This window comes from Lethenteron reissneri, chromosome 12 (assembly GCF_015708825.2).
Source record: "Lethenteron reissneri isolate LAM-NWPU_2019-01 chromosome 12, ASM1570882v1, whole genome shotgun sequence".
Classification (NCBI taxonomy): domain Eukaryota; kingdom Metazoa; phylum Chordata; class Hyperoartia; order Petromyzontiformes; family Petromyzontidae; genus Lethenteron; species Lethenteron reissneri.
The window spans coordinates 6,677,997-6,692,754 of NC_083790.1; the positions used below are offsets into that span (position 1 = coordinate 6,677,997).

Sequence of the window (14,758 nt, forward strand, 5' to 3'; positions counted from 1 at the left end):
AACTGAGGGTGGAATGATAAACAAGCATCATGGGCCAGATGCATTTTGACAAAATTACCAAAAAACATCACCTGAGTGGAGTTGTTAATGGAGTCATGGGCATGTCTTAGCAAAAAAAGCAACAGAGGAACTTTCAACAACATGTGAAATGAGCCACATAAGTGTTTAAAGCGCAACAGCAGCCACAAAAAGCTGAATAATCATATGCACATTTACTTTTATTTCATTTTTTACCTACGTGACTTTACCGAAAAAACTAAGAGTATGAATCCTTGCAGTCACGAAAGCTTCAAATCTATAATATGCACATAATTAGTACCATTGTGTGCCTGTGTATTGAACAGTTATATCCACAATTATATGAGAAACTGTGTAATATTAACAGAGTGAGTTCCAGAAGCTATGGAAGGACTCTTTTGCTCATTTACCCGTGGTGATGCCAACAAGGGCCTTTTCTCCTCCATCAAACCCAGTAGTCCACCATGAATTAATGGGACCCAGCTTCTTGGCACTCACACCACCTAGTCAAAGAACGTAAATCCATCATTAGCGCAACGTATCTATAGAAAACATGCAATTCTTTTAACATTAAATTTATAGCTCCAATGCTGATTTAATGCTGCATTATATATTTAAAAAGAGCACCGTTTCTGATGGATACAAATTAAACATTGTTATATCACAAAACAGTTAAATTTTGACAAATAGCTACATTTTAACATGACTGTAAAAATGAAGTATATTTGAGTTGATCTCGATGTTTTAAATGCAAAAACTAATGTATGGTTTATTCACATACTACATCATTCGAAAAGTCAGAAAACTAAAGTAAACTATGTACACATTGAATTTTTTTTTTTTTATCAACGGCTATTTGATTTGCACACACCATCATTGCAGGGATTCTCATCATAAATAGGCTTGACGACTCCACTCAGATAAAGCTCCACATTTTTTTCCACGAGTCCGGTGTCGAATGCGCACAGGTGCAGCTTGCGGTCGTACACGCTGCACACGGACATAACCAAATCACGCTCCGTAGATTAAAGAGAATGCAACACAATTAGTCTGCAATTGTCAGCAATCAATGGTCTACATTAAATGCACACAGGAATACATGATCATAATTTAATAAAAAAATGTACAGGCCTGAGTAAATTCACTGCTGGATTATCGGCTTACCCATGCTGTGGGCCAGATTTATATATTTTTTGGCAGTCATGGGGGTATTTACGTATATTGTACCATGCTGGTCAGTGTGGGTTGGTGAAGTAAGCCATGGCCAGCAATCGACCTCAGGTCACTGGGTTCATAGCAAAGCATACAAACCACTGCACCGCCAGTCTCCATACATGATAACATGTTGAGCAAATAATCCAAAAAAACATAAATCAGATTTCATTATAGTTTTTCGATTTAAAACTTTCGTGACTGCAGGGATTCATCTTCTTGGTTCTTTCGGTAAAGTCACGTAGAAGGGAAGTAATAAAATAATAAAAATAAAACATAATAAAACGTCGTGAGAATTATTTTATTATGTTTTATTTTTATTATTTTATTACTTCCCTTCTACGTGACTTTACCGAAAGAAGCAAGAAGATTCATTATAGTTGTAATAGTTGTTTTTTGAATAACAGGGATTGTTTGTACTGTACGTACAAACAACATCATTTGGAACCAATAGAAGAAGATAGATCCCTAGTGGGCATTAAAACGTTCAGATAAATGTTCTATAGTTGACGTCTGTATTTCCCCAAAAGTTAAAAGAAATTCTCAAGGAGCTGTCTAAGAATATTAAGTTTACTTGCACACCAATGAGTCTTGAATAAATGCATTGTTGTATGCTGCGACGCAACACCTACCTGAAGTTTGTGACTTTGTGCTGAGGTAGGTCATCGTAGCTTTCCATCGCATCCGAGTTGCTTTCAAACACCGAGAGTCGCTCGTCCGTAAGCATCTCTGGCTCATCCAGCTGAAAACAATACAGGGTAGAAACTTTACATTAATAAATCTGACGCATCTTACCAGTATGTCTCTCGATGTGGTTCAGCAAACCCCATCACGGCATTTCAGGGGGGGTGGGGGACAGGCTGTGGCATGGATGCCGTACAGTATAAGTTGCTAATGTGCAGGCAGAACAATTGGCACCACATTGCAGTGACAAAACACGAATGCACAACACGCCAATAGATACTTTAAGTGAGGTTTGGAGGGTATGGGGCGAGAGGACAAATGGTCTTTATTTAGGAGCCGACAAACTAAAATAGTTGAGAACTACTGGATTATATCACGTTTTGAATTGCCAGGCAATTGACACTACGGCAAAGTCAAATATGATTATTTCAATAAATGAAAAAAAAAACATGACCTTAACAGTCACCCTTAAATCTAAAAAGGCAAAATCATGTGCTTGGGAATGTCACAAATGACTAAAATTACATGATTTTTTCTACAGCTCAGATTCTGACCATTTAGCCAATTGGACTGGCCATGTTTTATATATATTTGTAAGGACCTCAGTTAAATATATATTTTACAACGGACACACAAGTGAAATGGATAAAACTGAGTGGTGAACTTATGACTTTACACTATCAAATTGACACAATTGAGCCCTTAAATGACATCAGCAAAGTCAGCCGATAATGGAATGCGAGAAGGCGGGACACGATTACAAAGAAAACTTACTGCATCATCTGGGTCTCCTTGAAACAATTTCAGGTCACGGTCATCCAGAAACTGCTTACACTCCGTACACTTCGGTGGTGGGGTCTTCAAGCGAGGCGAAAGAGACAAACCACCCATAAAGACGTAAACATGAGCAAATTTAAACGACATTTCATACAGAAATGTTAATGGAAAAGCAATCCACTACTTTACGCGAGTTAAAATGCTAGTGAATATTAAATCTGTATAGCATATCTAATGTCATATAATACACTCCAACAAATACATACCCTTGCTGGTTTGAACTTTGCAGGTGAACTTTCAGGTGCATCAGACAGCAATAGTGGCCTACAAACACCAAAGTTTAGAACCGACTCATCAGAATGTAATGCAATACAGCGATATTAAAAAAGGGGCAGTTGTCATACAGCATCATAATGGATGGACATATGGGTGTCGTCATGAAAGTTAAAGTTGTCTAAGCCATGAAATTAAAAGGTGGCAAAAGCAACAGCCTACTTACTTTTCAGCAAGCAATTCCACTTTTCTCCTTTTGTCCTCCAGACCCTCCTTTATCAAAACAACAAAAACAATGAATGTTTAAAGAATCAGCATATAACTAAGCATGTAATTAATGCGCATGACAAAGTTTATACAGTGGAACCCCATTAAAACAGTATTTGTACAGCTTTCACAATGACTCAAATGAATTGCAATGAAAATTCCAGATTTACATAATTGATTCAAATTAAACACAACAAGATTAATGTTGGGCATAATGCAACTCGCATACACACACAAAGTATTTCTACTTTCAACAAATGAACAGCATGAACATGAAAGTAAATAATATTCACCTCTTTAGTCTGGGAATCTTGAATGACTTCTTCCTTCACCTTTCCATTTGCCTCCTCCGACTTGCGTTTTACAGACCTGCAGATCGCAACGTTGACAAAACCGATTAAATCCTCACGCCAGCCAAAGCCTCTCTCACACGACAGGCTGCACCGATCTTGGATCATGATGATAATGTTCATGATGTCAGCATGAGACACTAACCCTTTGCCAAACATTGAAGCGATGGATTGCTGGCTGCTCCCAGCTGCCGCCCCCGACTTGCGGCCACGCTGACCACCTCGACCACGGGGACTTGCGAGTTCTGCTGCGAATATAAAAATGTGTTAATTCAACTGTCATCAAGTATAAAACGGAACATCAACCGAAATTCAATTCTACAAGGAGAAATGTTCAGAGTGTCAACCTTCGCACACTGTCAGCAACTAATGTATCACTTTATAGTTCTTCATGAAAAATGCTTAATTTATTGGGCATACCCCTCCACTTAAACCAGTTAAGTGGTTTAAATGTAGGTAATTAGCTTAACATATTCAACTTGCTCACACTGGATTACGTTTTTTGAATCACTATAACTATATGTATTCATCTAGAGTGAAAGTTATACGTCTTGAATTTGTTACAGATAATGGTGTGAATCTTCCGTTCGTAGGAATTATAAATCGCAAAACTGGACTCTATCCCAGTAGGAAAATTAGAAGGTTGGCATCTTAAAGGAAGCAGGCCACCAAACTAAGATTTACTTGTTCCTAGAACACTATAAATGCTCGGGCGTCCCCTGAAAGTGATGCACAAATTCACTTTCTGAGCAGGATGGAAAGTGGGCAAAGGCTATCGGATTGATCCCAATAGATGCGCCTAAAAAAGCGAGCTGTGAGACAAAAGATCTGAGTGTAATGCTGGAATGATTTTAACGATGCGTAGAAAGATTGCAGGACTGGAAAAGATACGGAAGAGTAGGCAAGAGTCGTGCCCATCTAAAATTAGTTGAAAAAAAGAGCCGACTCAGATGGCTAGCACATGTTGTAATAAGAGACAAAACCCACATCAGAAGAAAGGTGATGGACATTGAATGAGGTGGTTTTAAGTGGTGAACCAGAATATCAAGAACTGCAGTGTATCTAGAGATGGCCTAGGACAGGATGAGCAGAGAGGAACAACGAAGCACACCCCATGAGTATGGAAAATGCCAGAAGGAAAAAATTTAAAAATATTTTAGTGACAACCAAAGATTGATAAGTGAATTTTTGATAGTTTGATCGGGCTGAAAGTCTAGATGATTCTCAATAAAATTTTGGTTGGCGTGACATTTCCCCTCAATTATGTTTTCCAACTGCAAATGTTCTAATTTAACAAGCATCACAATAAATGGCAACAGCAGTTCATTATTTGCAATTGCATTACATTTTGCTATGCAACAACTATCCTGAAATAGCAGAGGGGACAACAGATTCTGTTCCTCTTAAGATCCAATGTAATCAGCATAAACGTGTTCACATGGACAATTCTGTGTTCTGCATGTTATATATATATATTTAATCCATTCATAACTTTTCTATTTTCTAGATTATTTATGATTTTCTTAGACCTATTTAAAATGTTTACATTTACTTCAGATTTAAAGCTTTCGTGACTGCAGGGATTCATATTATTGGTTCTTTCGGTAAAGTCACATAGAAGGAAAATAATAAAAATAAAACAAAAAATCTCACGACGTTTCGATTGCAACACAAGCAATCATCATCAGGTGTGAAAACCACAGCAAGACACTTTTTTCAATTATTTTATTATTTCCCTTCTACGTGACTTTACCGAAAGAACCAAGAATATTTACTTCAGACTTGAGAAAAACTTTAGACTTATACATCAGCATAGTACTGTATTGTATTTTGACAACGATGTACTAATAAAGGCCACTCTCATGGGGTGACAAATAAAAAAATCTCACCACAAAACAAACTTGTGCACGTATATATTATCAATTATTTCACGAACCAATACAACATTCAACGAATTGGTGATTTTTTCCCCATTATAAATACAGGTGCTTTTCTCAATATTCCACAAAACAGCTGCGTCTTATTAAGGTGCCCACCCACCGCCACTGCTGCTCTCCGCTTCGACCGCCTGCTTCTTTTTGCGACCCCGCGTTTTCCCGGCAGAGGCCGCCGAGGAGGACGATGACGACGACGACGCAGGTTCAGCATCATCTCCCTCCACGTCCCCATCGTCCATCTCCGCATCGGACTTGACGAGCACAAGCCCGTCACCGTTGGCTACTGCCTTGCCGGAGCATTCAGGCGAGCCATTGGCCATTGCGGGATGCGCGTCTCCATTCTCTGTTGCCGCCTCATCCCCGTTGGCCTCCACAGATTCTGTTTTGCAGGCAGTGGAGGTGGTGGCGGCAGTGGCGGCATGGTGCGTGGTCCCATTCTTTCCGTGCTTCACTTTGCCGTTTTTGGCAGCACCATTTTGGTGGGGCTTTTCCGAGCCTTCTTCCTCCAGCTTTGGAAGCTCCCGAAGGAGAAGGGTCTTAACTTTGTTGAAGTACCCCTTCTGCAGGGGGTACAGGGAGTGGGGGCATCTACGATTAGAATGGCTGGCTACATACAATGCGAAAGAAGTTCAATATACATACATAACGCAGTGTTAGGAATTATAAAGAAATCACAGTGATCTGCATTTCCCATAAATATGCTAAATTCCTCTTGATATGCAAATTATTTTGTCAAGGCGCCCTTCCCCCCTTCCAACCCAGCTTAAATATACGCTCCAAGCGTGGTGGTGTTTCATTCAGACGCTGTCTCCCCGACAGACCTGGTCTTCACCTGAGGACAGCTGCTTGCGTTGTGGCCGAAACGTCGTGAGAATTATTTTATTATGTTTTATTTTTATTATTTTATTACTTCCCTTCTACGTGACTTTACCGAAAGAACCAAGAATATAAATCACCATGTCTTATGATTTTACTCTCACTATGAACCAAGTTGTGGGCTACATTGTAGGCAGTAGACAGCAGTTCAGCAGAATAAATTGTTGTACTCTACATCTACGCTCCTCACTTTAACCAACTTGCATTGACCAGCATGGTCAATTTGGTCACATGACCGACATGGCCTGCACTGTATGTAAAGCACAGGGAGAACTGGTATTTTGGCACAGGAATAACGTATGTCATTGCATCGGAGATGCATACCAACTGGAAATACTCAAAGCAATCCACAAAGGTGACGACAATTGATGCGTAAAGTGAGCAGTATACAAATCGCTTTTGTTAAACCGATTTAGAGTTGCAGGTGCATTGAATGTATGTATGTAGAACTTATTTCGGACCTTACGTAGCCAACTGTGCTCAACGGAGGTGCATTGTCAAAGCAAAGCGATGAACTAACCCTTGCCGTGGAAACACTAAAGTGCTATTTTTTATTATAGGCGCTCTTAAAGCAAGAACACGTCTCAAATTGCGCTGTGTTGCTACAGTGCATGGATCGTGTGTTACCACTTTACCTCTGTGATGTCTTCCTCCTTCAACTCTTCCTGCAACGTTTCCAGCTGCGTTTTCACCTCTCCAGAAAGAAAAGGTTGCACCAGGCCCAGCTTTTTCTTCATGTATCCCTGTGTGAAATAAGATGTCAACCACAGCTTACATTTGGGCTATATAAAAGCCTTTATGGATACCGATTAATATGGTAAGGATGGAAAGATTCACTTCTTCAGTGATTTAAGGAATTGTCCCAATTTTTGGTCACGATTTGATTCAAAGTTCTGTCAACATTAATCTCATACTGTTATGTTTGCATTTTTAATGTTCTGTGACATGTGTAGAGTTGCATTTGCATGGAGGGAGAAGTGGTGATCTGGTTAGTGCATTGCACTATAAACCCAGTGACACAGTTCCATGCCTACCCATGTCTCACATCAGTGTGAGCGATATCTAAGCTGGTCCAGGGCTTCCTCTTCACCAACTGGTTTATTTCAGGATGTTTCTGTTACGCGTCGTCGCTCTAAATATTCTGTGTTCATATTTTGTTTGTTGCGGTTGCACCCGACTTAAGAGCCGCATGGCTCACAGGGCTATACCTAATAAATGAACTTGAACTCGAACTGAGTAGTATCGTGAAGTATAGTCAAACAATTAAGGGGCGTTTTATCCTGCAATGGATTGACAGAAGGATGTAACATTTATCTGCACTGCAATAAAATATGCTTTTTCTATAAAGTGAATGTACTATTTATTAGACTGTTTTAATATAAAAAACTCCTTTATTAGATTAACAGTTCAATCAGCAATACCTATACTATAATATATTTAAATCGAGAAACCATGCTTAATCTATTCTCTCAAGTACCATTCAAGGCATTAAATGTGAGCTTAAAAATCAACATTAATAAAACATATTTATACTTGCTAATTGTGTGAACAGTTGGTCTCTTCAGCCAATGAAAACTGATGGGAGCACATTGTGAAAATGCTCAAAAAAAGAATGCCATTATACGTTAATGAAGTACATACACGCAGTTGTTTATGTTATGCATACAGCTATATCTTATAGAAAGTGCAGCGGCCACAATAAGGGTCTCGCTTTAAAACATTCATTCACTACAGACCTAGCGACTCTCAAATTGTAAAGTTAGAGTACCTTTAACTTACCTTCTCTGTTAAACATTCTGTCCGAAAGCGTTCTTCCAACTCTGCGAGCCTGCACACAGATTAACACAAAACAAAGTTTCCAATGAGTACTGTTCATAATCCGACTTATTTTTATTTTCTATCTATATATAATTTTGGATATCTGAAAGAACGCAAACAGAGGAGTTCGAGCGATTCAATAGGTTCATGTGTTGGATGGATTGTTCCATTGCAAGATCGTGAGAGGCAGTAGCAGCTTGGTATGGCCTTCATCCAGCAGTGGATTGATCATGGCTGAGGAGTTGATGTTTTTGCTGCAATTCAGATTCATTTTATCGAAGCTTTTTTTACACCTCAAAGATTTTGAAAATCAAACGTATGATATAACCCAGGGCAGACACCCTTGTGAATAAACGTCTCATTGTCTTCTATTATTTGTTTCCATCTCCAGGTAAAATTAATGTAAACTTGATAACTCTTTTCATCACTGTACATTAGCACTCCTAAAATGTTTACAACTCATTTATGAAGTCCTAGACCATATCTATGTACTCATCTCGTCAATGCAATGATTTTTCAATGAAATAGGGTATCTTTATAGTCTTGAAAATGACCGTTAACGGTGGTTTTACCCACGTGCTATGGCCTAATAATACCACAACGCCTAACCACCAAAAAAAAACTGACAATATTGCACATATCACAGTTTGCTTAAGGAAAATGGTAAATTTGATGTCTATTTCGAACCTCAGGAAACATGCATTACAATTACATTGCACATTCTGTTCAGTTTAACTAATATTGGCATATTTAAGCTTTGCACATTATTGTCAAGGGAGGGAACTTTATCTACACATTTCTAAAAACCCAACGAGAGCAGGTGCACGATAATGATTACGATAACGATGCCTGCCGTTTTTTCAAGCGACACTGTGCCATGCAATTTCATTGATGGACATAATTACTCAATGGCTTAGCAAGCCCACACATGACTGTGCGAGAGACACGAAGCATGGATGGATTAGTGTCAGAAATATTCTCAGACAAGAGGCCACCGAAATGGCAGTGGTGGCCTGTCTGTCCATATTAACACAACTACAAAACCACGCAATGTCTCAGTCCATTGAACGCACGCACTTTTGATGGGCGCATTAAAATCCAAAAGATTCAGCCCAAGTTCCACACTCGAGGGGCCATGGTGACTCACAGCTTGGCTGTTCAATTTGCTTTAATGGTGACAATAGGTGACATCAATGACGCAAACGTTCCCACTACTTCAGGTACAAAACGTCCCAATACCAAGCAAACAGGACAAACCACAGATTAGTGTACAGTATCTGCCTGTATGAAGGTGTAAGAATTATCCTATATTATGCAGTACATTATGCAGTAAATAATGTAAACAAACATGCAACATGGCACATTATTTTGCACGAAAAACTGAAGATTTTTATCACATTGCTTTTTAGAGCAGTCTCAATGCGAGGCATTGTCCGAGCAGTCTCACCTATAGTAGTCGCTATAAAGCACAGAATAAAATAAATTACAGATTTGCTCAACAAGCCCATACCATACTGCAACATGCAAAATTACATAATCTGTGACGGGAAAATATAGAATGTTCTAATACCCAAGAACACAGACATTCCATCCAAAACTGCATTCCACATGAATGCATAAACAATACAGCATCTGGTTACTATTGTTTTCCATTGTATCGTTTACATGAATAGAACAAAACAAGATGACTTCAGATGTAATCATGAAGCGGAGGTTGCAATGGGTGGGACTTTTGTATTTTAATGAAGGATGGCAGGTGAGCAAGCCAAGTATGGCACCTAAGGGGCCGATTTCAATTCAGATGGTGATGAGACCATCAGAGTGGTCCATGAAAGATGGGATTCGACAATAACCATCAAGATCTAAAGTCATAAAGTGCCGAGAAGTAGGCCTTGAAGGTTGGGTCTTGATTTTGCAATAACTAACGATCTAGCAAACAGAAATAAATCCATGGCATTGATCACGATGACCTCAACTATGATACCTTAATTTATAAATACTTAACTCAACCTGAAAGCCTACATGTGTGTATTTTATTGCCTAGAAGCTTTGCCAGTTTGTCCATATCTTAACTTATAACCTAATATGTAAAAAAAAACATGTCCATTATTTTATTGACGTTCATGACCGCTTTGTATATTTTAACTGAGCCTTCTGTACTTAATATTATTTGCTTGTTTCCAGGTCCCTCTTGCAAAAGAGACTCATGTCTCGATGACCCGTCACTTCGCGATTAGCAGGAATTCTATACTTTTTTATTTTAACCAAATAACCACAAAAAATTAATAAGCCTCCAAAAAAACCCCAGCACAAATTGTTGCTCTGCTTGTGTTGACCTGAATGGTAACGGTTACTCCACAAGTCAAAAACATTATTTTATTTATATGCATATATTAAAAAAATTGCATGGATTCAAAGTAAATGTCATTTCATATTCTTGGGTTTTTCGGTAAAGTCATGTAGATAGGTTCATATTCTTGGGTTTTTCGGTAAAGTCACGTAGATAGGTTCAAATAAAATAAAATTATTGGAACCTATCTACGCAACTTTACCGAAAGACCCAAGAATATGAATTCCTGCAGTCACGAAAGCTTTAAGTCAAGATTTAAATGTCATTTATTTAGATAACCAATCGAAAAAAAGAGCGCAAAATATGTATGTAGGACTTTTTACACCATCCGTAGCCAACCGGACTAATCAGAGATGCGGAAGTACCACGACTGCCGCACGCAGCAGCATGACGCAATCACCAAATCCATGTCCTTGAGTTCCTCCTTAGTCTACCACGTGCACTTCAGAGTATGGAAACAGAGCACAGCATGTACCTTTGGCAAGTTATTGAAGGTGGACTATATTCAAAAGGATGAAAGAGGCAAACAAAAGCAGGTTGATGTGCTTTTGATGAGGCGACGAATGAGAAAGATCGGATACTGTGAGCAACTTAAGTGTGGGTTGAGGCGACGCAAATTTGGTAGTGATATTAAAAAAGTAACGACGTATTTGCGAAACGATGTAAATGGGGGAGATGTAAACCGAGATATATTACTACAGTATGAAATGATACAGCACATACATGGAATGCAAAACTATTGAACCACCACAAAACTATCACTTTTGGACAGGTAGAAAGTACTAACAATTTTAAAGAAAAATTAACACAGAAAATCCGAAGCCCTAATGATAACTTTATGCGTACACGCACTACCTCCACAAGGACCACTCGCCAACAGTTCTCCATCACAGTACCGCACTTAAGACCCCACACGCACAAACCTTTGTTAAATACATTGCTGGACGGGGGGGGGGGGCTCCACACACCGTCTTGGGAGCTATTTTGACCACACTCCCCCACAAAGGTCAGTGCAGGGTGGGGAGGCAGTGTGGTACACATAGATGTGGCAGCGGAGGACAGCAGAGCAACCAATGGATTGTGTTGCACTGCCCTCTAACCCCACTACCACATAAACCCGCAGCTAATAACATTGTGCATGGCGGCCTTCCATCCAAGTATTAAACACGCGCATATAGCCTGCTTAGCTTTCTGTGATATCACACGATGTCACATTCAGAGTGATTTTATTATAGGCATAATCACTGCACAGTGATTATAATTAGTCATTGTTTTTACAATACTATCCCACGCTTGCCAGTAAGGCTACAACTATGGCATGATATTTATTGCTGTTTACATTTTTTAAAATCTATATTATGTATGTTGCACACTTCGTCAATTTTCGACATTTCATAAACTTGGTATGTCGTCAATAATCGGCAAACATTCAATAACGCATTTAACGTTATCTTCCTTAAATAAGTGTCTTGAAATACCTATTTCCGGAAATGAAACGTAACTCAAAACACAGCAACGAATAGCACGCCATAGATCGCTGCACGTGGTGTGTGCCCGACCAAGGCCAGAGCAATCGAACCTAACAAACTATCCAACCGGGATTGAACGTACAGAATATAAACCAGCTGCGTCCTTTATACGCCGTCGATTCAATAGGCAGGCAGTAGAGAATCAACAACATATTGAGATGCAGCATAGCTATATTGACAACTTGAAGATGTTAAACTCTTGATATGACGATTTCGTGTTGTCTATAATTGAGGACATACATACAGTATTTCCAAACTATAATGTATATTCAATTAAAATTAGCAACCAAAAGCACGCCGTACACAGCACCCAAGCGTGTTCGTGGCAGGGCGATGCTGCTGTTCTGCAACACTAAAACAAAGATCACCACGCTGTGTGCACATGCACACACTCTGGGGGTGTTTGAAAGCACCTATTAAGGCTCGTGCGGCACACGGCTTCCCATGATCACTGTTTCATTGCTTTCATGGCTTTATTTTGGTGATTTCGAAAAGTTTATTGGTTTGGCCATGTTTGTTTGTTGTACTACGGAGTAAGACCGATGGCATTAATCTAAGTTGTCTTGTGGTTGTTGTTGTTGTTTGACTTGCATCCCACTGGGATGTTGGCACACAGCGTTGGTGTACGGTGCTTTTTCTGCAATATTTTGCTGTCTTTTCTTGGATTTTCTGTTTGCACTTAGTCACATAGTCACTTTAAAGATGTTTTCTTGTTCATGTTTTTGTTTTGTTGCGGTTGCACCCGATTCAAGAGCCGAATGGCTCACAGGGCTATACCTAATAAATGAACTTGAACTTGGGGATAACACCACGCCCGGTCGTCTTTGTCTCCCCCGCTCTGATGTTTTTACACACGCAGCACCAAGTCCCTCGGCGATTTCAGGAAGTCGACGCAAGGTTAAGTAAACACGTGCGACAGTGACGTCCATGGCGGGAAATTGTAGAGCGAGAATATCGTGATATCGTGGCACAAGCCACACACGCACATGTCATCTACTGCTGGATAGTGAACTACCCACAGCTCGTGCGATGTAAGAGTAAATATTTGGCCATAACTCAAGCTGACACGTGCCGTACCGCACCACAGACATGCCAACCTTACACACACACATACACCCAATAGCTGTTATCGAACACCTATAAGCGTCTGCACACAGCAAGAGGGGTTGGTGGTGGTTATGCTCGGTCACCTTTGTCTCCCCAACACTGGCGTTCACACACACACACCTACACCGCGCACCGTGCATTACTTATTTATGGATGATGATGATGAGGGAGGAGGCCTTGTTAGTCGAGGCCGGTAATCGAACCTCTGAGATTGCCGGTAATCGAAGTCTGCGGTGCCGCGAACTTGGGGCGATGGTCGAGACTAACGACGGAGTGGCGGGCCCAAGGCGGAGTGAAAGAAACGCCACCGAGGGTGTCCCCCCGTTGCGGAGATGTTGCGATTCAATCAACTCCGTGTGTGCATTGTGAACATCGCCGGACTGACGGCGAACCATGGCGACGATTCGGAGAGGATTTATCCGGCTGACGATCATGAACCACGGCACTGCACCACTGCCCCTCATAAATGAACGACAACCACCACCATCGTCAACCACCACCGTTATCATCACGATGACAATCGTCAACTACCCCATCCACCACGACCCACCGTCATCACCGCCATCGACAATCAACCACCGCGGCGGCCGCCCTCACCTCTCCCTCACGTCGTCGGGGAGCGTGAGCGCCATGGCGAGACGCCGCGGTGTCCGTGCTGCTGCTTGTGGCGGTGACTGATTGTGGTTGGTGTTGTTGTTGTTGTAGCGGCGGTGGTTGTCCTCGCGGTGTTTTCGTGCTGCTGTGGGTGGTGGTGGTAGCGGTGGTGGTGCAGGAGGAGGAGACGCCGCTAAGATGTCCCTCAATGATGACAGCGTTTCCCGCGTAAAAGCGGCCTCGGGCGGAACCAACTCGCGAGATCGCGGGGGGGGGGGGGGGGGGACTGAGGTTGGGGCCACGACTCTCGGGGTGAAGAATTGCCTCCCTTCACCCTCCCACCCCCCGAGATTCCGCTAATTGTCACAATTATGGTAAAGAATCGATGTCTATATTTTGGTTTTGTTAGTTCAAGTTCATCTATTAGGTATAGCCATGTGAGCCATTCGGCTCTTGAATCGGGTGCAACCGCAACAAACAAAAAACAAAAACATGAACAGGAAAACATCTTAAAGTGAATATGTGACTAAGTACAAACAGAAAACCCAAGAAAAGACAGCAAAATATTGCAGAAAAAGCACCGTACACCAACGCTGTGTGCAAACATCCCAGTGGGATGCAAGTTAACAACAACAACAACCACAAGACAACTTAGATTAAGGCCATCAGTCTGACTCTGTACTACAACAAACAAATATGGCCAAACCAAAAACTTTTCGAAATCATCAAAATAAAGCCATGAAAGCAATGAAAGTGCTGCCACCGCCGCCGCTGCCCCCGCCTCTCTCTATCTCCTGTGTGTGGGCCCGAGGTTCAACTGCAGTACGTGGGAAATTTGATATCAGTGGTAGTTCTGTGAGGTCCGCTTCCGCTAATTGTCACGATTCTCGGCCACAATTACGGTTAAGAATCGATATCTATATTTTGGTTTTGTTAAAGTGCTGCCACCGCCGCCGCCGTCTCTAT

General features: G+C 41.0%; 1 protein-coding gene across 2 annotated transcripts in view; it reads right to left on the minus strand.

Annotated features, from left to right (window-relative positions):
- DNMT1 (DNA methyltransferase 1) overlaps nt 1-14,010 on the minus strand; it is a 56,380-nt gene extending 42,370 nt beyond the window's left edge. Inside the window, exons 1-12 of one of the 2 annotated variants that reach the window (XM_061550601.1) lie at nt 13,796-14,010; nt 8,174-8,222; nt 7,030-7,137; nt 5,622-6,078; nt 3,727-3,826; nt 3,525-3,600; nt 3,191-3,237; nt 2,958-3,015; nt 2,689-2,772; nt 1,863-1,972; nt 890-1,008; nt 429-521 (exon numbers count right to left, since the gene is read on the minus strand). In XM_061550601.1, the coding sequence (XP_061406585.1) occupies nt 429-521; nt 890-1,008; nt 1,863-1,972; nt 2,689-2,772; nt 2,958-3,015; nt 3,191-3,237; nt 3,525-3,600; nt 3,727-3,826; nt 5,622-6,078; nt 7,030-7,137; nt 8,174-8,222; nt 13,796-13,830 (1,336 nt within the window). In that variant the 5' untranslated portion in view covers nt 13,831-14,010. Of the gene's footprint in view, nt 1-428; nt 522-889; nt 1,009-1,862; nt 1,973-2,688; nt 2,773-2,957; nt 3,016-3,190; nt 3,238-3,524; nt 3,601-3,726; nt 3,830-5,621; nt 6,079-7,029; nt 7,138-8,173; nt 8,223-13,795 lie in introns of both variants that reach the window. The other variant, XM_061550599.1, reaches the window with a different exon arrangement.
- Between the last annotated feature and the right edge of the window lie 748 nt (nt 14,011-14,758).